The 26,256-nt window shown below is 42.6% G+C and overlaps 1 protein-coding gene across 5 annotated transcripts in view; it reads left to right on the top strand.

Moving 5' to 3' along the window:
* The window catches only part of Creb5 (cAMP responsive element binding protein 5), a 402,319-nt gene that overhangs the window by 251,196 nt on the left and 124,867 nt on the right, over positions 1-26,256 (top strand). The window contains exon 1 of one of the 5 annotated variants that reach the window (XM_046426061.2): positions 10,617-10,843. The exons of the other annotated variants lie outside the window; for them this stretch is intronic. Coding sequence (XP_046282017.1) covers positions 10,797-10,843 — 47 coding nt within the window. The 5' untranslated portion in view covers positions 10,617-10,796. Of the gene's footprint in view, positions 1-10,616; positions 10,844-26,256 lie in introns of those variants that run through there. 5 annotated transcript variants of the gene reach the window in all.

Below are 26,256 nucleotides of genomic sequence, written 5' to 3' on the forward strand. Positions count from 1 at the left end.
TCTCATTGGAGAAGATTTCCCGAGTCCTCAATCTAAAATCCTATGTTGTTCCCAGAACTCTCATGTTCTTCCTAACAATCATCACTGAAATCTTTTATTTTTATTTTTTTTTTTTGCTTATTCACTTACCTTCTCTTTTCACCCATTATAATTCTGACACCTTGCTTATTTTGTTTTCAGTTGTGTCTCTGAAACAGAACCAAGAGCTCAGTGTTATCTTCCTGCCAAAATACTCCCTTTGCCATCTTCTAACCTGGTGTCCCACTGGCCAGTAGATGACTGTATAGCTTTGACTTTCCTTGGACTCTCAGCCTTGTAATAAGGCAGATGTGTTTTTATTGGCTAAAATCTTTTGAGATGACTTGAAGCCAATTAAGAACAAAAAGGGTGTCAGGAAATAGAGAGAGAAGTAGTGAAAGGGGAGACCAGAGGATCTGGGTTTTGCTGAGGTTTGCCAGACAGAGAGACATCAAAGACTATTAACAAATGTCTTTGTTAAAACAACAGAAATGTTGACCAATCAAGATGGAGGGGCCCCAGAGTGAGTTAAGGGTCTCTTAGGCTCAGAATCACCTAACCTTGCAAAATTGTGCTACCTTAAGCAACTGGGCCTTGTGGGCACTATTTCAGTTTGAAATAAAGCACTCGTCTACACCCATTCACACGATGACAATTCACATTTAAGACACAGAAGGCTCTAGGCTTGCCATAAGAAGTCAACACCAAGGACATTTCCCCATCAATTGGAAAAGGTAATCATCTGCCAATTCTATATTTTTTATTTCTAAAAGTATTCAGAACTTTAAAAAGGATTACAGCCCCAAAACTCTTTCATTTAGAGATTTGAATAAAGATTCATCTCTCTTCATTCTCCAAGTCTTGGAGGTGTGCCTCTTCTGCCAATGCGAGGCTTCCCTGAAGAAAAGGATGTGGGGAGCTTCGACAAGTGTCAGAACAGACTAGAAGGATGGGACCAACCAAAGAAATGCTGTAGGCTTTTGTCAGAACCATCAGTTTTCATGTGCATGGCATTTACTGCTTGGAACATTGCTACTCAGTGTTTTCTCTGAATGTTTTCTCTTCCATATCTACATATGGATTATTGAATAATAATAATAATTGTTATTATTATTATCATTATCATTATTATTATTGCTGTTGCTGTTATTATTTTCCCAGACATTCAGCATCTATCAAGGTTTTGTTTGTTTGTTTTGGTAACTGGGATTGAACCTAGAGGCTCTTAACCACTGAGTCACCAGCCATTTTTCACATTTTATTTTATTTAGAGCCAAGGTCTCATTAAGTTGCTTAGGGCCTCTCTAAGTTGTTGAAGCTGGCTTTGAACTCTCAATCCTCCTGCCTCAGCCTCCCAAGCCAGTGGGATTATAGGCACTTGCCACTGTGCCAGGCTTACCAAGGTTTTCCACCATTTCTGCTCCCTATGCCTGTGGGTGTGGTAACCATTTCAATAGTTGTTTCTGTGTTCCTATGACAACATCAATATAACAAAGAATTGATCAAACACGAGGATCATTGCAATTCAGACTTAATTCCCACTTAGCCATGGATGCAGCCTTGATGGCTCATGCATGGTGATCCTCACTCCCTTTTATCCATCTCTCTGGTTTTGGGGTGTGGATAGACTGGCATTTTCTCCTCTCAAGTGCAACGGCACTTGACAAGGCTAATAGTTCAAAAATTTTGAGGAATGTTTTTAACTTCCTTGGGGGAGGATGATGGGTAAAAGACCCTGGAGAAGGGAGCCCTGCACAGGACTCTGATCCAGAACCATGGTCACCACTGATGATCTACAGGTCCAGAAAATAACCCAGTTACGCCCAAGGTGTGTGGACTGCCCCACAGCAGACTCCCCAGGCACACTAATATTCCTCCCTGCCCCTCCCCACATCAGCCTCCCTGTGATTATCACATTAGAAGATGAGGGACATTGCAAAATAAACATCTGGAGACTTTGATAGTAAACAGAAGAGAAGTGCCTTGCAGAACTAGCCACAGGTCAGGAAACTCTAATCTTATCAGGGTCCTGGAGACCACAATTCCATAAACCATGTAGGTGGGTGTTATGTTACTGTGAACATGCGTGTTTTCTTTCCAGCCACAGTAGGCATCCTGTTTTGGAAATGCCTTTGTAGCCAGTTTTTAAAGGATCATTCATTTTAGGATAGATTACTATATATTACCTTAAGAAATGGGAGGTTAAGGACAATCTCCTTTAACATCTAAATAGCAGGGGAAATACACATTTTTATGTATTTATCTTCTTTTATTCACTTCAAGTTATTTAGAAAATTTCCCTGTGTGTGTGTGTGTGTGTGTGTGTGTGTGTTGATAAGGATAAAATCCAGGGCCTAATGGGTGTTAGACAAGTATCCTATCCCTGAGTGACATCCCCAACCCCTATTTATAAAATGTCTTTGACCATCAATGACCACGTAGAATTCAATCTTCCTTAGTGTGATGTACAGATCATTAAATCAGATATCAAAATCCCTGTGTGGTTTTGCTTAAAATTACACATCCTTGGGGCCCACTTTTACTATAAAATCTATGAGAAAATACCTGGAAACTTGTATTTTAATCTGTTCCCCAGAGATTCTTAGACATACCAAATCTGAGAACCACTGAGCTAGAAGAAAGGTCTATATCTCCTGGTCAGTGTTCCAGGCTGGGGGATCAGTCTTCAAGGTATTGAGATCGATTTGTGCTCTTCTTTGCCTGTGAAAGAGCTTATCTAGAAACTTAAGGCAATGACAATGTGGTTTTTGTCTCTTTTCATGCTGGGGATTCCATGCTAAATGGGAGCTCTATCACTAAACCACACCCTAGCTCACACTGGGAGGTAATAAACCTGGAGTCCCAGGCTTATGCTTTCATTAGATTCTCAGGGATGCTTGTTGCTCAAGAAACCTATGTTCTAATACCAGCTTAAGAGCATGCTTTCTGGTTTTCATGGACACTAAAAGAAAGGATTTAGAGCCAGCACAATGATACATGCCTGTGTTCCCAGCTACTCCGAAAGGGAGACTGTGGCTGGAAGATCTTTTGAGGCCAGAAGTTCAAGGCCAGTCTGGGCAATATATTGGGAGTCCATCTCAGAAAACAACAAAAGGAAGGGCATTAGGGCACTGAAATGACCCAGACTGTGCTCAAATGTCACTTTCCTTCCTATTTCTGTTAAAGTCAGAGGAATTCCCCATTCATTGTAATGCATGAGACATTTAAACTCTTTTACTCCCAAACTTAAAGAAACCCCTTGAACATTATAATAACCCTTTCCCTCTCATGGAAATGGAGAGTACAAAACTAAATTATTTATAAATCACACAGTACTAAACTTCTAGAAAGACAGAAACATATTAGTGCAGATGAAAGAGTCATTAGGATCGTTTTCTTAAAGTTTTTAGAAGCGAATTTCAGCATAAGGCAGGATTAACTGCACCTTTTGGTCCAGGATTCTGGTGTAAATACAGAAACCACAGTCATGTACAGGCCTGAGAGGGACAGTAGAATGTGGAAGTGGGTTTGGAAACCAAAATATTATGTCAGCAGTTTTCTCTTTCATTTATTCTCCCTTATCAAAACCAACTTTTTAACTCAGGGGCCCGGTTAATAAAAACATAGATAATTTCATTTGGAAAGCCCAAGAGCTTCATGTTTAGGGTTAAAAAAAAAAATCCCATTCCCTCCAGGCAAACATGTTGGAGGGCTAATTCTCCTTGCAGAGACCCTTTTAATGAATCAGTGCTGGTGGACTTCCCTTCTTGGTGTAAGGGAAGGTCAGTTATTAAATACGCAGAGCCCTGCCGCTAGAAACCACGTGAAAAGAAATGAAACCACAAACATAATTCCACAGTGAAGCCTTCCCTTTCATTTCTAATACCATCAAAACCCTCTTCAAACTCATTCTTACGTTTGTAGATTTTTTTTCCATGTAAAAAAAAATGCCCAACAATTAAAACAGGGAGCAGAGTATATTTGAAGGACTATCATTCAGATCAGTCATACAGTGTACAACAGGATTACGTGGGTTATATGCAAATACTCTGCCATTTTATAAAAAGGACTTACTTGAGCATCCTTGGAGTTTGGTATCCACAGGGGTCCTGGAACCAATCCTTTACTGCTACCAAGTGACCACGATAATCTTTCTGGGAAGGCCTTTATGTGCAATTGCAAAATATTTGGGGGAACTGGGAGAGATTTTTCAGAAAGAAGACACCCAAGTGTTTTGAATTGATAATGTGCAAAGAGGTAACATTTTCCACTGTTTTTTGAAAGTCTTCATGGACCGCTTTTCCAGAAAAAGAACAAAAAATGTTTAGTAAATGACAGGTTCTGAAAGCCACACATTTGCGTCCATATAAAAGGGGGAGATTCATCAAGAAAAGGGGAGCCTCAGATACAGCAGTGTAGGGTACTTGGAGAACTTCAGGCATTAAGTTTGCAGGGCTGGTTCAAAGTGTGGCTTCAGTGAGATTTTCAGGAGTGGAAGGGAGGTGGCCAAGCCAGGTAAGGTCAGCTTCTTGCCTGAGCTAAGCAACCCTCTACATTTCTCACATTTTCCCCCCAAGTGCTGGGGATTGAACCCAGGCCTTATGCTTGCTAAACAAGAGCTCTACCACTGAGCTACACCCACATCCCTGCATTTGTTACTTTTGGATGTTATTCCATAAAAGCTTCCATTCCTCTCTGCCTCTATTTCAACCTCATCTCTTGGAAAATCTCTGATCACAATCATGATGTTTAGTGGATCCCCTCTATACATTCCCATCCTGCCTACTGTGCCTATTTCATTGGTTGCTTCTGGACACACAGTTTAACCAGGTCATGAGTTATGCCTGGATTATCAAAGGAACTAGTAGTACATTGGTACCAAACATTGAGGTGAGGTTTTGTGATCACACCCCTGATTGCACGTCAGACAACTTTTATTCAAACCTCAGCTCATAATAATTAAGGATCATATCATATGTTTATCTTAGGATACAAAGAAAAGATGTCATTTTCCATATGTCCTCACAGACAGGACAGACAAGGCCATAACTTTGATGTTCTTCACAAACAACAAATACAGTGGAAAAAATAGAACGGAAATCTAAAGGATATGCAATTGAGAAAAAAGAAAGGTTGATGAACGATAACATTTCCAAGAAGTCCAGATCTGTGGGGCATGGCCTCTTCCCTCAACGGGCTCAGAATAGAACCTACTATGACGTTATGGAGCCCACCAGAGCTCCTGCATATCTGGAGCAAATGAGTCCTCACCAACCAGGGCCTGGACAAGGAGTTGCCAATGAGGCCCCTACAGCCCGACAGTCAAAGGGGAGCTCACTCCTCCCCTCTCAGGGCTGGACAGTGGCCACCCTGCTGCAGAGTGAGTGCTTGCTTAGCAGTGCATGGTCGGTACCTTCCTTGCTGTCACCCAGACTGACACAGTCACTGTATTTGGTCCAAGTGGGAAGTGGGCATTTGTTAGGTTACTTCCCTTAACCAGGTGCCCCACCAAGCCTGCCCTAGAGACCTTCTTCTTGCTTCATCAGCTGCCCAACTCTCCCTGGCAGGAGTGCTCTGAGCCAGTCCTGATCAACTCCTATGCCCTGCCTTGGCTCTGCTCAACACTTAAACATGAATTCTGTGCAGTGACAGCATCAGCAGGCTTTGACCCTGCATAACATGCTGCCTGCAAAAGTTTTTTAGGTTTTTTTTTTTTTTAGTTCCTCCTGAAGTCCCAACCCTGGATCATAGGGACTCTGAGTAGGACTCACACCACCATTTGTTCAAGCATGAGAAGGTCTCTCTTTCCTTAGGATGCCTCAGTAACCATGTGAGCAGCACCATCTCCTGTCCCTGTCACCTCAAGTTTCAGTTCCCCTGGATGCTTCATGGAGGACACTGGTGACAGTAGTTTAGTGTCAGCTGCTCTGAGGCAAACCTTGGGGAGCTCCTTCTGGCATCCTTACCATGTAGATACAGGAAAATGGGAGTAAGAAGAAATTAAAGTCTCGAGAGGAAAAGGGACAGTGCAGAATGGAAAAGGCCACTCAGTAGCTCAGGGTTCTGGAGTTTTAGATTCTAGGTCTTCTAGATTCCAGATCTTAAAAAATGTGAAGTGTGAGCAGGAATGCAAAAGGGAACAAGAACTTTCAGGAGGGACAATCTCCAGAAAAGGTTGAGGAGCCTTGCTGTCATCAGTCCAGTGTCAGTCACATTTCTTGAGGACCTACTGCGTGTGAGCCAGGTTCTTGCTCAGTTTGAGGTTCTGAAGATGAATAAGCCTAGTTTCAGCCCCGAAGAAGTCATGGCTGCAGGGAAGACAAGTACTAGAATTGGTGCTTTCCATAACTGGCTTGTTGCTGGCACTCAATCTGGTCCAGGATGACCAAAATGGGCACTCCTACCAAGCCTGGGGGTCCAGCGAGGAGATTGTGAAAAGGATAATACCTGGACTGAAGAGTATTCATTCATTCATTTCTCATTTGTTTATTTGACAGATGTTCAGCAAGTATCAGGACCTTTCAGATGCTATGATAGATATAATGACATACACATTGTAAGGATAGAATAGAAATCAGAAGAAAACAAAGCAGCTATGAGTAGGCAGAATCAGTGATGATATTTGAGAGCTAATCAAAAGGCTGTCATGACCTTCCAATACCTATTCCTGAGGCTCTCCTGGATGCTTCCATCATTAGAGATTCTTTCCTTGTCTGAGACCCATTCAGCCTTGCCTCTCTGGTGCATTACAAATACCTTTTGACACAGGAAAGGCCAGCAAGTTGCCTGAGGGTACTTGGTGCAAGGTTGGGCTGTTGGATATGCGGTAAGTATAAGAGAAGAATAACCAAGGACAGATGCCTCTCTTACTCTCTCCCTGGTCGTGCCTGGAGCTGGCTTTCACAGGCCCAGTGATCTCAGCCAGCTAATCCTGCTTGCACAGGGCCTAGGATGCATGCTGCAGACAGCCCCTCAGCCCCTGTCCACTGTGAAAACATGGGACACCCAAGTCGAAGGGAATGTTGAATGACACCATGTGGGTGTGCAGTGGTCTGTGACCGGAAGGTTCGCTGGAAGCAATTTGCAGAGGAGACCTTCGCAAACCACCTGGATGCTTATTGTAAATTAAAAAAGGAAGAGATGCCACTTTTTTTCTGAATAATTTTTAATACTAGGTTTATGGCTGGGTACATGTGATAGTCATTATAGCTTATTTAACTCTGAAATTATCTGGCCCCTCAAACTCCCCTGGGACTGTAGGAATCGTGGGTTAAATTTTAAAAACACTGTCAGAGAGAAGATGATATGCCTTTCCCTGAAAAAAATAAATGCAAAGCTAAAAAAAAAAAATCCAAAAAACAAAACCCCCAGCCCTCCCTAGGAAGGGTCTTTATTGTGTCCTCTGTTGGCTGTGTCCATAAGGTGTTCAGAAATTCACCCCAGGCACATGGAGTTTACTTTTATCGGCTATTGCGCTTTTCAGTCTCTGCAATTCCAGTTGTGCCTTTTCTGTCGTGTTGTTTTGGAGAGAGTCCAAAAGCATTTTGAACTCCGAGCTCGAATCTCAGAGGTTTCCACCTCTTTGGAGCCAAACGTGTCATCAGGAGCTGGGAGTCCATGAGTGAGTTACACGGAACAGCTGCGCGGTACCCGCCACCCTCTCCCCAAGGATGACAGCTCTGCAGACGAGGGTGTTGTAAGCATTCCTGAGCCAGCCAGCTAATCCAGAGGCCCAGCCTGTGGCCTGGGGCTCCTTCTCCAAAGGCTCCCACTAGGATCTAGCATCTTAGGGACTCCTATCTGCAAAGCACCCCTTCTTCAGGGGAGCAGCTTGCATGAGGAAGGGCAGGGAGGAGGAGGGTGGACAAGGCCACCCGAGGGCCATATGGGCAAAAAAGGAAGCGCTTGAGTTGGAGGGGAATTTCCTTTTGGGAACAGGATATTCCCTATCATTAGCTGCTCACAGGAAGGAAAATGGGGAAAGCAGGGTTTCTTTTCAAGTGAGGAGACACCTAACAGCCAGTGATAATGCTTGATTTGGAAGGGCAGGAGGGGATCTGACTTTCCAACCAACAGTTCCATGAAGTGAAAATGGAACTGTTCAACTCTGAAGTCGATTTCAATTCTGGCCAGCACTCTGCTGAAGTTTTACCAGTCTGTCAATGCGCTGTCATCAGTCCACAGTGTCAGTCACATTTCTTGAGGACCTGGTGGCTTAATGGCATCATTCTCCTCAGATACAGTCAGGCATCTCCTGGTCCTTGGAGTTTGGGCTCCAGAACACCAGACCCACTGCTCAGCGGCATGTTGGTCCCCGGTGCAACTCTAGGTCCCTTCCTCCTCATGACCCTGATGTTCATGGGCCTCACCAGAGGGCTGTGCCTGACTTCAGCCAAAGCTACCATCCTTGCTGCTTTCCAGGGAAGGCCCAGAACAGTTGCCTCTGTATAATCTTTACTCTAGCACAAGATCCCTTTTGCACAGGATCTACCTCACCAAAAAACCTCAGGGGTCTTTTATCTGGCAACTTCACCCAGTCCTTGTGATATTGTATAAGAAAAGTCTTAGAGAGAGCATTTTCCCACATTGAGTTCATAGGAAGATAGAAATCTGGAAACTTCTACACATATCCATTTTGGTATATCTATAATAATAGCATAAAGAAACATTTAAATATGAAAACTAAGGTGAAGGGAGGAAATTGTGGTGGGGTGGGGGAGTGAAACAGGGAGAATAAAATTCCTCATTGCTACCCAACATGGTTCATAGCTTCTTTAAAACAAGAAAGTCGTTTATGTAAAATCTTGTCAACCTGCCTTGAAGTGTAAAGGCTTGTAGGAGCTATTGAAAATTTTGTTTTATTTATTCCCTGCAGCAGAAGAAAAATCAATGGCTGCTTGGCGAGTCAGACGTAAATGAGTTATACAGGCCACTGACATGGTGGACCAAACTTTATAACAACCACATTCGCTGCTGTCAGGCCACAGGCTTCAGTGGCGCCAGCTGTAATTATGGCTGATCACCTCTAATTCAGAGCTGCCTGCCTTGATAAAGGTGTCACTGGGAGCCACTGTGGCATCAGCATCAATTGAGGATGTCATGCCAGAGGGCAGTCTGCAGGAGAAAGCTCTTCCTGCCACAGCCCCCAGGGGTCATGCAGACTGTTGGACAAATCTTGCTTTTTAACCCTTCATCCTGAGTACAGAGATGGTCCCGGAAGCTGATTTAAATTCCAAGGGATTCACTGGAACAACCCTGAGCCCCAACAGCAGATAGGTTTAATAAGCCGAGATTTCTCCAAAACCAGAGTTGGGAAGGCAAGATCCACTCTCCTCTGCAGTGTGCATAGAGATGAACTTTTGTATCACTTACCTGATTCCCTGACCACAAAAGCGATTAGGGGCAACAGATTGTAGAAAAGCTGTGATCATGTTTGAGGGGGAGAAAAAAAAATGCAGCTTAATGCCTTTCTTCTGCTTTTGTGGTTAAAAAAAAAAGAAAAGAAAGAAATTCTCGTGAATTTCCCTTTTTCAAAGTTTTTTTTTTTCTTTTTGAAAGAGGCATGAAGGGCAAGGGGAAATAGAAAGCTGAGTGGAGATGGGTTAAAAAGCCTTGCTAACAAAGCCGATAAGTGTCCCAACCAGGTCTAGGAAGTGTGAAGCAATTAAACGGGCTTCACTGACATTTGTGAAGGATAAGATTTGACTCCCCCCTGCCTCCCCAGGCTGTTTTTCCAACCTCTGTAATTAAAAAAGAGACACACATACTATTTGTTCTCCCTGTACCCTCTCTAGACTCACGGACAGCCCCCCCCCCCCCCCCCCCGCACTCCTGCAGCAAGAAAAAGGGTGGCCTGCCTCATTTGGAAGAGGGACCTGTTTGGATCCCCTGTTTGGACAGTTCACCTGAGAGCAGCCCACTGGTCTCAAAAAGGCAGGGAGGTATTTTGTAGCTAAGGTTCTTTTGCTTTAACCCATCAGACGGCAGCCAGCATGGGCCAGCACAGAAATGGCTGTGATTTTCACAGTCCTTGATGGCTCCAGACACAGGCGCGTGTTTTGAGCAGAAGTGGTTTTGCCCTTGCTGACAGGGAGGTCAGATGCAAAGGAGTCTCTGGAGGGGAGATGGTTGGCATTCGGCAACAGAAAATCCCATCCTGCTCCAGGAAAAAAGGGCCCTCAGCCACGGAAACCCTGTCACCTGGTCTTTTCATTCTAGGTTCTTCCAACCTGCGCTCACTCCCTGCTTCCCCATCTCTACATGCTTCTTCCTTGTTATTTCCCCTTTTGCAAAGTCAGGGGCACTTAAAAAAATCAACTTTTCATTATTATTATTATTATTTTATCAGGACCATTGGACCCCTGGCTGCACACCCCAGGGTCCCTCCCTGAGCTCTCTGATGGCAGCTGTCAGACCATCCCGAGGCGGCACTGTTTCCTCCTCTGTTTACCCGTTTCTAAGGGCAATTGCACCGCGAAGGCTCCCTGAGCCTGGAACTCGGCCTGGGGCTGTTTTGGTTACATTGAAGTTTTTGCTTCAGTTCTGCCAGATTTAAATGGTGACTTCACCAGCACTGAGCTAAAAAGGAGAAGGGGGAGGAGGGCGAGCCCAGGAGAAAGAGAGCTAGCGAGCTGGAGGGAGAGAGCCAGAGCTAGGCGCTAAAGAAGGGCCAGAGCATTACATCATCACTTGGCCTGGAATCAAATGGGAAGGATATGACTCACTCAAGCTAGTTAAGCTTTGGCTCAAATTCTACACACACTCATTCCAGAGCGCTCATGTTCTGCACCTCAGGAGGGAATTCAGCCTCAGTGATGTCCATGAGGTTTGTTTTTAATTTTATTTTCTTTTTCTTGATTTTAGAGATTTTTTTTTTGCCCCTACTGCTTTCTGTTCATGAGACTTCATCCTCCTCCTCCTCTTCTTCTTTTTCTCCCCCCCCCCCAGCCCGTTCGCATTTCTGCCCGTCTTTGTTCCCCCTCCTCTTACTTCTCCTCTTTCCTCAGCCCCTCCACTCCTCTTCTTGCCCCGAAGAGGCATTTCTTTTCACTTTGATCAGAGTTTTTTGTTGTTGTTGCTCTAGTACAGAGACCTGAATGAGTTGAGCAGAGACCAGGCTGGGCACAAAAAAAAAAGAAAGACAAGCAAACCAAAGCCACAGGAGCAAAAAGGCCACAAATAAAAAGCGAAGCGAGAAAGAGCAAACTCGGTGGAAGTTTCTTTGCTGCGGTGTCGCTCCTAATCAGAGGAGACAGGGAGAGAGTTAAAACGCAGGGACCAATCGCTCGAATGGTGATGTAATGCAAGAACCGCAGGGTAGTTAAGTAACGTGAGAGCCAGGGGGTCAGGGTTGCAAAGCATTTACCTGCTCTCAAGGGGTTTTCAGTTTATTATCAATTGCAGTGACTGTAACTGGCTTCAGACTGCAATCTCTAATTATTCACAGACGCCCCTTTTTTATCTTTTATTATTAAAAGTAAAACTATATTATGGTATTTTAAAAAACATGATATTATCACAGCTGTATATTATTTTCCACCAGGATATATTCCTTTCTCTCTCTTCTCTCTCTCTCTCTCTCTCTCTCTCTCTCTCTCTCTCTCTCACTTTTTCTCCCTCTCCCTCTCTCTCTCTCCCTCTCCCTCCCTCCCATTTAAATGGCTCAAAAACTGTTGTTTTTTCGTGAAGGGAAGGGTCAAAGTGATGGTGTGTGGGTGTGGGGAACTTTTTGAGTGTAACTGGTGAATTATAAGTGACCAGAAAACTATTTGGTGGGTTGTATTGCATGTGAAAATGTTATTCCATTTATTATTAAGAAATGACTGGGTGGGTTTTTAAAGTAATATATGATGATCCTTAAAATCGTTATAAACCCTCACCTATTATTTCAGCTAAGGTGAACAGCGATTGTGCATTCACTTGAGAATTTTAACTTTCTGTTGTTCCACTTGATGGTGAACTTAATCCAGGGCTGTCTTGACGACTCAGATTCCTGAGTTAATATGAAGATAATATATGGGGGTACCGGGAAGGATGCTAAAAACTTCTTGATTGATTTGTTTCAGGAACAGCTAGTTAATGTTTGAGAGTAAGGAATAAACTGTTAATGCATGAAGAAGGGTCAATGATACTATTCCTGATGCTTTAAGGATCTCACAGTGAGAGAGAGATTTTTATGTTTTGAAAATTATTCCCACATCTCTATTTCATAAAATAGATCTAGCATTGCCCAGGCTGAGTGCGTTTTGAAAAAAATCCAGCATCATTAGTTACAAACAGGTGGTCTCTAGAAGGCAAGAGTAAGCCCAACACCCACATCTAGACTCTGGGTTCTCCTGAACTTCGTGTGTCCTTCCTAGTCTTGACCATCTTCAGTTGGGTGTACACTAAGGTGTGGGGCACTTACGTGATTTTTTTCATGAATGTTGTGGATGTGATTGATCATTTATAGGTCTTCTCCCCTTGCTCCATTTTTGGGCAGAGGAATGGGGGGGGGGTAGAAGTAATTTTTGGAGGAAACAGCTTGATCAGGTAGAAGATGAGAGGCTAACCCTGAACTTGACCTTGAGGGCATCACTTAAACATATGTGTGGGGGGGTGCTGTTTTACAGTGAAGGACTTGACGAGGTGGACAATAAGCCCTTCCCTCCCAAATTGACCTTAGATGATCTTTCAACTCACTTCTTTCTGGAAAGTTCTGGGTCTGTTTTCTGTGTTGTTGGTTTTTGAGTTTTGTTTGTTTGCTTATTTGTTTTTATTTGGGGTAATGCTGAAAGGTACTTGGCATAACATTTCAGAGAAAGATACATTTTAAATTCAAGATGAATTAGTGCCTGAGAAGAAATGAACGGGGAAGGATGCAGAGAGACTTCTCTTTCCTCCTTTGCTTTTGCTTTCTGGAATGCAGATTCCTTATGTAGTGAAATTCTTACTTTTTAAGTGTTACCTGTGAGAAGACCTCAATGAGACATAATTGCCTAGGTTAGTTTGTTAAAAAGAGTGGTAGAAGAGACAGGAAATTTACCTGCCTGGTAAATTTCCCGAAAAGTTCCTGCATGTTCTTTAGATTCACGAAATAGTGCTAAGAACACAGATGCTGTTGTGCTTCAGTTGCTCAGACAGTGCAGGGCAGGGTTAAGGGGCAAAATTATTCCTCCAAAAGAATACATCACGATCTGATATGTTTCTATAATTACAACATAAGATCAAGTTTTGTTTTTTGCTGTGGTTTTGCTTTGCGATGTTATGGATTAAACCCAAGGTATCCTACATGCTAGTCACATGCTCTACCACTGAGCTACATCCCTGGCCCCTCAGGGACAGATATCGATTTCTTAAATAAGATTTAAGATTTAAAACTTTTAGAGATCATGAAAGGCGAAACTTATGAACTTGTTAGAAAAACAAATTTCTTTTAGAATTTTTTTTTCTAGTTGCAGATGGACACAGTTTCTTTATTTATCCATTTTTTATGTGGTACTGATGATTGGACCCAGTGCCTCACACATGTGAGGCAGGTGCTTAACCACTGAGCTATAGCCCCAGCCCCAGAAAGACAAATTTTTTTTAGACACTATTTCTATTCCTTGGTCAAATTCCAAAGTAGTAGTCTTTTAATAAAGTCTTTATTTTTGTATCTGGGATAGTAGCCTCATTGTAATTAATTGTGCGTAGGGAAGGACTATTACTACGCTGATCTGTGGAGAGAAATTACTCGAGCTGAAATGAAATCCATGGTGAAGGTTATTAGTCATTGTGCATAGTTTGGCAAGTGCCAATTGTATGCTTGGGACTCCTCAGGAATAAAGAGGGCATGATTGCTTTTTTTAGAGCATTACAATTTATGTTGACTTGGCTGTGAGTTGTTCACCCATGATCAGAAATGCCTTGACTGACTGAGAGACAAGGCGAGGAGTACTCACCTCTCCTGTGTTCCTTCTCTCTGTGTCACCTGTGACACTAGGTGGCACTTCTGTTGTTTTGGTTCATCACCCTTACTCATGGTAACCCAGAAGGGTAACAGCCATTAATTTCACTATTTGATGACTGCTTTATTTGTTTGGGGGGGGGGGGGTTCTTTGATTGCTGTTGTTTTTTAATTGAAAAATTTATTCAGATAAATGTAGATTCACGTACAGTTGTAAGAATTCAGAGCCAGGTGTGGTGGTACACGCCTGTACTCCCAGAGACTCGGGAGGTTGAGGCAGGAGGACCGCAAGTTCGAGACCAGCCTCAGCAACTAAGTGAGGCTCCGTCTCAAAAGATAAAAAGGGCTAGGGATGTAGCTTAGGGGTAAAGTGCCCTGGGTCCAATCCCCAGTACAGAAAGAAAGAAAGAGAGAGAGAGAGAGAGAGAGAGAGAGAGAAAGAAAGAGAGAGAGAGAGAGAAAGAATTCAGAGAGATCACACATACCCTTTACCCAGGTACCCCCAAAGGTAACATCTTGCAAAACTCTAGTACAATTCCACAACCGGGATATGGGCATTGATACAATCCATCAATCTGATTCAACTTGTCCCAGTTCAGATCTTGAACTCTTCTCTGTGTACATTGTTTTCACTGATATGAAAATGGAGGGTCGGACTTGCCAATCATACTAGGTCTCACTTGCCATCATGGATACACGTTCCCCCACCACCATGATTTGGTAAAGAGAGAGCTGAGAGCTGTGCCTGTCTATGAGTCCTCAGACAGCCAGTTGGGGAATCCTGATGACATTGTTCATGTTTCCCATTTCCTGGGGGTGTGGCTTCAGTTGTGGCTTTGCCTTCCACAGGGTCTATGGAGCCATGCTTCAGTGTTAGATAAAGGAGTTTTGGTGACATAACAAAAGGGGCACGGAGCATAGTGATGTCTGTCCATGGCTAAGTGTGGCCATAAGTTAATGCCAAGCTCAGGGTTCTTTCTCTTTGCCTTCCCATTTTTTCATTGTTGAACACATCAGTGGATACTGGTCAAAGAAGTACAGGTTGGTCTCCTGAAAAGAGCAAGATCCTTTTATGCCTCTGTTCTTGCACTTGATATCATCTCAGACCTCCTTGACTTCCAGATTTTGTTGTTGTTGTTGTTCTGTGGATTGAACCCAAGGGTACTTAACCACTGAGTCATATCCCCAGCTCTTTGTTATATTTTATTTAGAGATAGGGTCTCACTGAGTTGCTAAGGGCCTTACTAAAATGCTGAAGCTGGCTTTGAACTTGCAATCCTCCTGCCTTAGCCTCCTTAGCTTCCAGGATTATAGGAGTGTGCCACTGTGGTCCAGCTCAAATCACTCTTCTACTTTCTATCTGTGTGACTTTGAAAAGCCACAGAACCTCTCTGTGTCATTGGTTCTATTTTCTCTCTATAAAATGAGGATAACCCAGAACATGTGGAGCTTTGGTGACAGGTGAAGGTGACTTTTAAGGCTGTATGGGACACTCCTGGCATCAATCCCAGCTGCAGGTGCAGCCTCCCCAGACTTTAACTGCCATCTTATTGTGGACATCACTCATACCTCTTCTTTCCCCAGCCTCTCTTGTGTGATGTTCTTCTTTTTTTTTTTCTTTTCCTCTTCCTCCTCCTCCTTCTTTCTTCTTTTGTGATCCTGGGGAGGGCATACAAGAGCACTCTACCACCTAGCTACTTCCCATCCCTTTCAATTTTGAAACAAGTTCTCACTAAGTTGCCCAGGATGACCTCAAATGTGCGATCCTCCTGCCACAACCTCCTGGGTTGCTGGGATTACAGGTGTGTGCCACTATTCCCATCTCATGTCACTTTCTTTTTAATTCTGGAAGTCAATGAGGTCTGTGATCCCATCAGGTGCTAGAAACAGAGGCGTAAAAGGATGATTCTAGTTAAAGTGAGTTGAAGACTAGGACTTGATAAAACCTGCCAGATTCCCCGTGGCCTAGGTGGTTGGATTGAGGGTCGATAATAGAAAATGGATTTCGAGAAAGGACTCTTGTTGTCTCACTCATGCTCAGTTGGACTTTGTGAAGGAGAAAATGAAGTTCAAGGGAAGTGAATGAATTCAGTCTTGAGAACTGGTTTCTATCAACCGGTCCTCTAAAATAAGTTTTTCTTTGCAATAGCATGTGTATGAGAGGCCTATTTTCAGCTGGGCGAGGCTACCTTTTAAACTTGCAGTCTCCCTCTCACATATTTTTTCTGGAGGTATATAAATGATGTTTTGGGAGATTGAAGAGAAGGGGACTTCAAAAGTGACAAGTGAGAAACAGCTACGGTGGCAGAGTTGGGCAAATTATGTGACATCGACGGGGCTCAAGAGGCACATCCATGGTGGGATGTGCAAATCTGTGCTGGGATTGGGCCCTAGGGTGTCTCAAGCTGTGCGACATAAACATGGGTTCAGATTTTACTTAATGGCTGGAGGTGTAGCTCAGAGAGAGTGTATGCTTAGCATGCTCCAGGTCCTGGGTTCGATTTCCAGGACCCAAAATAAAAAAAGACTTTACATTAGTCAGAAAAACTAGGTTAACACAATGTAGTATTGAGAATTAACCTCTGCAGGCCTGACAGACAACAGGGTGGGCGAATCTGGACCTGAATTTCAATAAATGGCAGCAGCTGCAAGTGAGATCCTGGCTTTTCCTTCCGGCCTTCTCTTTATTTGGTTCTCATGACCCTCAAAGGGGACTGCCCTTTGCATCGGAGTATAGAAAGATGTATGTGCAAGTCTCTGCCTGAGTGGACAGTCAGAGAGCACAGACATGGGGAAATAGCCAAGAGGAGGAAGGAAAATGGCGGCGATGACAAACATGGGCCAGGCTTATGAAAATTCTGTGGCCCAGATTTCAGTTTACAACTTTTATGCAGGCTTTTCCAGTTTGGTTGGAATGTGGGCTCGAGATTGGGTGCTTTCATGAATTTTGGTTACAACGAGAGCAGTTCTTCAAAAAATTATATGCTTGAAAACTGAGTTGACTTGATTTAGCACTCTAGAGTCCACTACATAGTACACAAACACTTTATAACAAGGCCATACATCTTTTTTTTTCCTGTACCTACATGGGATGGAGAGCTTATTTAATGATTGATGAGGCAACACTGTGCCCAAGAAGAATTAATCAATAGTTTGCTATCATTATAGAGAGTGGGACAGTAGTTATAAAATAACCACGATCCATCCAGCTATCAACAAAGTCTTCCTTTCTTTCCATGTGATGCTCAAAATTGCATTCCACCTTATAAATGTTTTCTTTTCCATCTGAATGTCTGAAATAGAACTGGATGTGTCCACAAAAGCAAAGCCTGGAAAAAGCAATAACATGGCTCCAGACCAACGCCAAGGTATCCATTAATGCACTCACTCAATCACTCATCTTAATGGGAAAACGGGGCCGAGAGGCTGTCTAGTATAAGGAATGCCTACCAGGAGCGACTGCGCTTTAGGAGCCCGTGAAATTTTTGTTTTTTAAATCAAAAGATCTTTAAACAATTGAAGTCATGTTGAGAGCAGCATGAGCTGAAATGGCAGGGAGGCCAGCTGGCCCTCTTGCAGCCTTTGGGACCCATGTGTCCACTTGGCTCTGCCCTTCTGCCCTCCATAGGCCCCATGTCACTGCTAAAGGAAACTCTACGAAACAAGCTCTTTTTGATGAAGGAGTGGGGACAGGCGTATTGGACACACACATCAGTGACTAGGCAGTAACTCTGTGCCTGTATAGGACTAGGATCTGAGAGTATTTGGAATTCTTTGTGCCCATCTTTGGTGGGTCTCCCTTAACCTAGATTCTTGGACTTTTCTTTTACACCTTGGTTCTCTGCATCTTAATACTTGGTATTGTTTATATGTCCACTCCAATTTTATTATGTCTTTTTTTTGTCTTTAAGAAGTAAAGAAGTATACCACCTATGTTAAAGATAACAAAATATATGATTCTACACACACACACACACACACACACACACACACACACACTCTTCTGTAAAGGAGGAGTGTGATTATTCATTTTCAATATGGCCCAATGCCTTTGTGCCCTGTGACTGGATTTAGATCTAGGTTTCAATTCTGGCTTTGCCATTTGCTAGCTATGTGATTTTTGACAATTGTTTGAAACTTTCTTAGCCTCCTTTACTTTACCTATGAAATGGAATGCACTTAGCATAAAAAGTGCTCAGTAAATGTTATTTAAAAATTTTTTTTGTAGTTGTACATGGACAGCATGCCTTTATTTTATTTGTTCCTTTTTTAAGTGGTTCTAAGGATCGAACCCAGTATTTCACACATGCTAGGCAAGCGCTCTGCCTCTGAGCTACAGCCCCAGCCCAAGTAGATGTTATTTAAGAATAGAACTACCTAGCTTTTCGGAAGTCTGGATGCTGATATAGTTCAGGCATCAAAAATATGATGAGAAATACTGTCATTTATCAGTTTTCTTCCAGAAAGGTAAATTGAGTTACAGAATACAAGTGAGGTCATGAGCAGATAGAAATGTAAGAAGAAAATCATACCACTGGCTGTTACCAACTCTTGATTGGTCAGAAGATCAGGTTTAAGATCTACTTTAAGGCTGGGCATGATGGTGCACACCTGTAATCATGGTGGCTCAGGAGGCTGAGGCAGAAAGATCACAAGTTCAAGATGAGCCTCAGCAATTTAGTGAAGCCTAGGCAACTTAATGAGACCCTGTCTCAAAAAAAAATTAAAAAGGGCTGGGGGTGTGACTCAGTGGTAAAGTGTCCCTGAGTTAAATCTCCAGTACAAAAAAAAAAAAAGATCTAATTTAGGGTTGTGGATATAGCTCAGTGGTTGAGTGTTTGCTTAGCATGCATGAGGCTCTGGTTTGCTCCTCAGTACAAAAAAGAAGGAGGAGAAGAAGGAGATCTACATTCGTTCATTTCAGTACCAAGAATAGCTGAGTCTTTCTTTCATCCTTTTTAGTTAAACAGTAGGTTTCTTTTTTACATGGTATCAATTAATTTTTATTTTGCATCTACCTCTTCCTGGCCTTCTTATTTATTATAATACTTCAGTCTGCTCAGCAACACTTTGCAGTTGAGGGCTGATCCCATTTAATTCCTCTGGAATTAATCATAATAATAGCAATTATAATAAACCCATTTAGTGTAAACATAGTTGTAAATTGCTCTCGAGTTGCGTTTTCACCTCTAGTTTTGCTCTCACCAGCATCTACGCTAATGTGGATCATGTGGTGACCTCCCTCTAGCCAGACGATTATTCTGCATTTGGATCTTGCCTTAGCTCAGGGCATGGCTGCTCTTTGCCATTTCCTTCCTCCAAGGACAAAGAGGAAGTGTCAGTGTACAGGACCTAAGGAATGTCATTTGATTTGGATTCACTCTCACCATCGGGAACTTCCTTAGCAGTAGAATAATAATCTTGGCATTATAAATGCAATGATCATGTGGGAACCTTAGAGATCATGCAGTCCAACTCAACAATTTTACAGATTCAGAAATTGAGGTCACCTACAAATGTGAAGAGAATCACCTGATACCATTAGGCCACTTGGCAGCAGGGGAAGAATCAAGCTCTGAGGCCCTGGGAAGCACATTTCTGTCCTGCCCGGCCAGTCTGCTTCTGGTGCCAGGAACTCCATCGTTTTGCACAAGCCAATCCTTCTCAGTTCTCTTTGGAATCCCTGCTCCTTGCGATGGAGGGTTGGGCAGTGTGTAAAGAAAGATTTAAATGTGCAGGGACACAGAAGAGTGACCCATAGAGCCCCAAGGTTAGCAGGGCTTCCAGAAGCTGGGAGGCCCCTGGCTGGGTAGATTCCACCCTCTGGTGTGGAAGGAGGAGTGGGAAGCAGACAAGATAACTTGGTTTTGGCTCCCAGTCAAAAACAAGGGGTCCCATTAGGGGGGTGGAGCATCTTGACCCTTGGTCCAAAAGTCATGAGCTACAAATGACATGAGATAAGCAACCTGAGTTCAAGCTCTTTGCTTCCCCCCATTCTCTTCTTCCCGCCCTCTCCCTGGTGAGCCCTGGCTACACTGAGTGTATATTCGATGAGGACTGAACTTGGAAGCCACCCCAGAACCAGCACCCACCCACCTGCAGGATGTGACTTCTGGACTCTGAATCATGCTGCTTCCTCCCTCTGCCTCCCTACCTGAAGTTTTTAGACCATAATTCCCAAACAGCTCCATTTTTGTACAGTTCAGTCCCAAAGAGATCCCCCCACCTTGTGACCACAGAAGACTTGTCACTTCATTACGATTCTGAAAAAAAGAGAGCAAAAAGTCATTCATAGTGCTTTTAATGACTTGTATACATTTCCCATAGAAGCAGCTCTTAGTCTGGCAGGTACAGAGGCCGCTGGCTGAGCATCACTGTTCATAATGCTGTATCACAAGATTCTGCATGGCCAGTTAACCCAATTCACCTTCCCACAGCCATTAGCCAGGTGCCATAATATTCAGCTTTCTGGGAGTCTCCAAAACTCTGTAGTGTGGAGATGAGCTACTGTGCCTCCCGAACTTGGAAGGATATTTGTAACTAATTAACGATGGTTAAGTGTTTGGAAAATGCACATGGGAAATCCTGCTTGCTGTTTGTCAGTCACTGTAAGACAAACATGACCATTTTTTTTTCTCAATTAGTTGTCCACCTCCTCCCCAACCCATTTGTTCTTTACCTATTTGTCCCAAACTGGCTAAAGCCACCTCTGGTAGAACAGGGCAGTGGTCAGTAGGATTGAATGGGCATGTTGAGTTTTCTAGCCCTTTGATATCTAATGAGGCAAACTGAAAAGTGCCATTGGCTTCATTATCAGCGAACAAAATATGGTTTTCTCTATGGCAAAGTGGTTTTGAAACTGTTTTGATATGAGTAACAGCAGCAAGAATTTTATTTAATATTACAGTCCAATATTATCATGTGTCAGCTTATAGATATGTATGCAGTCAGCACAATGTTCTGTATCAGTGGGTTCTGCCAACTAGGCTTCAAAAGCCTTAGATCAAAAATATCTGACAAAAATATTAATTCTGTATGGAATATTTTTCTTAACCATTATTCCCTAAACAATGCAGTGGAACAACTATTTACGTTATATGAGGTATTATAAGCAATCTAGAGATGATTTCAAGTATACAGGAGATTGTGCAAAGGCTGTGTGCAAATACTATGCTATCTTATGCAAGGAACATGAACATCTGCAGATTTTGGTATGGCAGGGGTGTTCCTGGAACCCATTCCCCAATATGCTGAAGGACAACTCTATACATGCATTCTTAATCTTTACTGTGCATATTGTTTGATCCGTGTATTATACTCATTCATTTTCCTAAAGTCCTAGTGATGTCAGATTAACTTGTTTTCACCAATTTCTTGCAAATTTTCCTACTGATGAATTGCACCCAGACTTGAAAAACTCTGATAAAGTGGGAAGGTCACTGCAGTGATTGGGCCAGGGTCAGGAGACCTGGGATACCCTCTCTCCCAACTCTAAGATGCCTTTCCTGGACCTACATGTCCTCTTACAAAAATTAAGGCACTTATTTTCAAACTAAGTTTATCCTAGATTACTTTCTTTAAGACCCTCCTGTGTAACCAGACACACTGGTACACACCTGTAACCCCTGTGACTTGGGAGCCTCAGGCAGGAGGATTACAAGTTGGAAGCCAGCCTGGGTAACCTAGCGAGACCCTAAGATTCTTCAAAAGGTCTGGGATTGAAGCACAGTGATAGAGCACCTCTGGATTCAATCCCCAGTACCACAAAACCAAACAAACAAATAAACACCAACATCTTGCTGTGTGGAAGTCCAGAATGGGAAACAAGAGCCCCATCTGGTCCATATCTCCTCCAGTAACTTACTCACCCCCTCTACCCAGAGGTCCTTGGAAGATACTACCCGTCTAGAAACCTTGTTCTGTCTTTCCTAGTTCAGGCATTTGATGATTGTTTTATTTCCTAGGCAACAGATTCATCTCATGAGATGCAACAGGTTTTATTTCCACTGATTCTGAGGTGGGAATCTCAATTGCAAATCTCTAGAATCAGAGGGAATTTTTGCCATGGGGTGTAGTTCTTTCCTGTTTCAGCTTCACAGCTGGCCTTGTCCTCAGGGGACAGGCCTCTCCGGGAAGGAGTGAGTTTGAAAGGTCTTCCACCAGCTATGAGCAGGCAGACAGGAGGATGTTTATCAATGGCTTTGTGCCTGCTGTTTTCTTCCCTCCTAAATTCAGCAGGTTCTTCATTTTAGACACAGCTCAAATCATTTGGCTTATAGCTGGTAAAATACGATTTTCTGGTTCTCAAAAAGAAAGGCTTTTCAGACTTATAAAAAGAGAGAAGCCCGTAAGACCCCTTGAACATCAAATAGCTCTTACAAAACACCATTTTTTTTTTTGATGAGTTAAGTGTAAATGAATCAGAAACATACGGATTAAATTTCCCTTGAAAGACACATGGGTTTAAAAATTAAGGGGGGAAAGTGCTTGGCAAGATGGATTTCAGGTTTGTGCCAAACCTCAAAATGTTTGAAAAATGATTTGAGACGTTTTTACTGAAAGTGAAATGCCATGGAGTTCCCTCATCCCCAGACATAATAGTGAATCTTTTTGACAACAATTATATGACAAGGAAAAGGGCCCGTGGAGCTTAGCCACTTTCTCAGTTCTCCTTTAATACCCACTTCCCCCCCTCTCTTAAAAAAAAAAAAAAGCACCTCATTTATAGGGCTAAGAGAACTGCCTGATTGACAAACTAAAGTTTCAAGTCAGGCAATTACCAGAAAATAACCCCACAACTCAAAAATACTTGAATCCTTCCTGCCATACTCCCCAATGTCAATCATACCACTTTGTAAGTGGAATAATACACTCTAGGGATGTGCAGTCTTGGATATATTTTATTCATTGGTGTCTAGAACTATGCATGGTTGTTCTAATCGTTTGTCTGACATTATAATGCCAGCTCCTTTGGAGAAGGGGGGGGGGGGAATCCAATAGAAACAGATGGGCGGGAAATACCCAATGTTTTGTTAAAACAGATGCAGTGCAGAGATGCCCAATATCATGGAGGAAGGGCATAGGATGAGAGTTTCAATTTGCTGGGAATGGTCTTGGGAAGCTGAATTCTGTTATAGCCTCTCTATTTAATAGGCCATATTATAACTTCCCCACATGTCAACATTCTTTCTTCCTGGCATGAGGAAGCTCAGGAGCAACATATTAAGGATCCCTGGACTAACTATCTTATGAATGTTGTGCATCATATCTATTAAATGGCCTCCAATTATTTTTTACTAGCTATTCCTGACAAAAGAAGGCTGACACTTTTACAGCCTAATTTTTCATATGCAGAAGCACAGAAGGAGTGGGTTTTGCGCAAGCTGCATACAGTAAGTGGGGGGGGGGGGTGGGTTGGGCTGCACCATTTGCTCTGTGAAACTACCTTGTTTTGTACCTCTGTTTCATTTTCGTGTTTAAGCCAGGATGACCAAGGTTTGCTTGCTTGCTTCCTTCCTTCCTTTCTTTCTTTTCCTTTGAAAGAAAGGATGCATTCAGTGACTGCCAATGTCGGCTTAGAAACCAGGGAACAACAATGTACTTTATCAAAAGTTTTCAAGTCAATGTAGACCCAAAAAAAAAAAAAAGATGGGGGGTACTATCTTTATATTTTAGCACTATGTTTGAAGTTGTGGGGAAAATCTATTTTTTATTTTGCCAGGGCAGTATATCACATAGCATCTTGCTCTCTAGGAACCAAAATTAATTTGTTGCTGAAAAAGTACCCAGGCAGGAGAGTAAAAGTCACCCTAACACAGAAAAGGACTTTCAACGCTTCCAGTAAAAATAGTGCATAACTGTGGTTGTTACGTAATACGTCTACCTTCTCCATCAGCATCTTATGCCTATCAACATTTATTGAGCTCAAAATAAGGAATAAATGGAAAGTAGAAATGCTGGAAAGGAAAAAAAAAAAACAGTTATCCCAATTTTCTGTCTTGGAAAAGGCTTCAGAATCAGAAAAAACTGGGGCCAAATTCTGGCTCCATTTTTACCTTTTCGAAAGCAGCTCAGTATAGAACAATAGGGCTAAGAAGGGCTTTTTGATTCAAAGAAAAGCTGTCCCCTGCCCAAGTGCTCCCTCTCACTTACCCCAAATGTCTCTCTTCCTTTTATTCCATTGCTGACTAATTAATTCAAAAAGGATCAAAGTCTTGCAGTATAGTCTATCGAACAGTTCTCTCAATTTGTAACTCAGCCACCTACCTGAAATACTGGCAAGATGGATTTTAAAAAATTCTAAATATATGTAGTTCCCAATCTGGCATAGGAAAGGGGATCCACCTGAATGGGATGCACATCAGCCATGTGGTTTATATTTCTAGATGGGACTGTTATCCAGAGAGAGTGTTTTCATCTCACAATCAACTGTGAATGATTGTCGTTATTTCATGGTTTCTCCGCCTTTGCTGACATACAGTCATGACCCTGCCTTGCACAGATAACTGGGCTTGGAGCTTCTACCATCAACACCCTCCTCGACCCCCAATGCACATGCCTGCTCGCACAGGCGTATGCGCACTTGGCTCAGGGCGAAGTCTCTTCTTTCCTGGAGCTAGTACTGTGTCTTCTGCTGGGGCCTGTGCCCTGGAGCCTCCTAGGTTATTAGATATCACTTTGGGGCCGGGTGGGAGAGTGGGGGGCGGGGGGGGGGGTGTCTCCCATTACACCCTGCACCAACTTCCAGGCCTTGTCTGTTTGCCTTAATAGATGATGAATTTCTTCAGGGAAGGGATGATCTTTTATTCATCCCTTAGCAGAAGCTAAGTAAATGTGTTTAAAAAAAAACTTAAAAATATTTTTTGTGTGTCTGTTGGTTACATTGTTTTTGTTTTGTTTTGTTTTTTTAATTAAAGCCACAGTGGGGAGCAGAGGGGCTCTCTGGGTTCTTAGTCTTTGTAGAAAATGTAAGGAGAAAAATGCTGGAAAGTTTGTGCTCCAGTGATGAGATCCTTGTTAGTCTCAGCTTTCTCCCCTAACCTGTGTTTATCTGGATGGTCTTATTTATATCTATTTCCTTTTGATGAAAATAGTAGCTTAAAAAAAGTGAATTTACCACAGGGATGATACTTTTGACTCTGGCCCAAGTTTCACAGAGTTAAGATGTGGCCCTGTATGTGGATATCCAACTAGATGCTCATTTTCTGAGTCATCTGACTTCTGAGTTTTCACTTTTTTAAGAGTGTAATTAAGATAGGTTCCCAGGGATTAAAAACAAATAGCTCTGTGAGTAAAGCAGCCAGTCTATAGGTTGAGATCCATATATGGAGATCTGTGGGCACCTACCCAAATGGAGAGAAGCATTAAGAGCTATTCAAAACCTACTGAAATGTCAACACACTTTTGAAAAGGGTCCATTAGGGATGCAAATGTGTGGTTGGCTGATTATGATAAGCACGAGAAAGAAAACAGTGAAACTCATTAGAAGGTTTTGAGAACTGGGCTGTGAAGAGTGTGGAAGACAAGTCTAGTTTCTGCTAGGGCTGGACTTCATTTCCTTAGCCTACCCTGCCTTCTGAACCAGCAATTCTAATGATTTAAATGGCCCCAAGAATTCCTTCTATTTTGGATAAAGCCAATTAGCTCATCTGTAAAAAGACCAACTTTGAAATTCCATCTATGTCAGATAAAATTCATCTTAATAAGATCCATTCTCGGGATGACACCCTGTGACTTGCTTCTGTGGAGGGCCTGACTAGGAGCGGCCTCTGAGCTTTGGATATGTTTTGGTTTTTTGCAGGCAGCAGTTTTTATTATCAAAAGTTGATTCTAATTTAAAATCTTTCATTCTTACTACATATACTTCTACAGATCAACTCACACTAGAGGTTTATTTAATAATCATTTAGGGATTTTCTATGAAAAAAAATCAACTAATCAGAAGGACAAGTTTAATTGTGGCCATCTGTTGGTCACATATGACGTCAAATGATATTCATCATAATGAACAAATTGAAGCGTAATTTTTGTATAATCGCTCCAAATGTTTTAAAAAAATAGCTAATTGATTTTTTCCAACTTCCTTGATCTGGAGGGAATTGTATCAATTTCGAGGACGTCATAAAACCAAATATTTAAAGTATGTTTCAAATAATAAGAGAGAACTACTTAACTTAATAAAGATGTGGAATTCATTTATGAAGACAAACACTGGCTGTGGACCAATAGGCCAAGAATTTGCCAGGCTTTTGCAGTAGGCAGTCAGTCATTCTTGCATATCCCCTCTGCTCTGTCACACCTAAGCTCCCTCC

Source organism: Marmota monax, unplaced genomic scaffold (genome assembly GCF_021218885.2).
Source record: "Marmota monax isolate L192 unplaced genomic scaffold, Marmota_monax_Labrador192_F-V1.1 WCK01_AAM20220418_F8-fsc00133, whole genome shotgun sequence".
NCBI lineage: Eukaryota > Metazoa > Chordata > Mammalia > Rodentia > Sciuridae > Marmota > Marmota monax.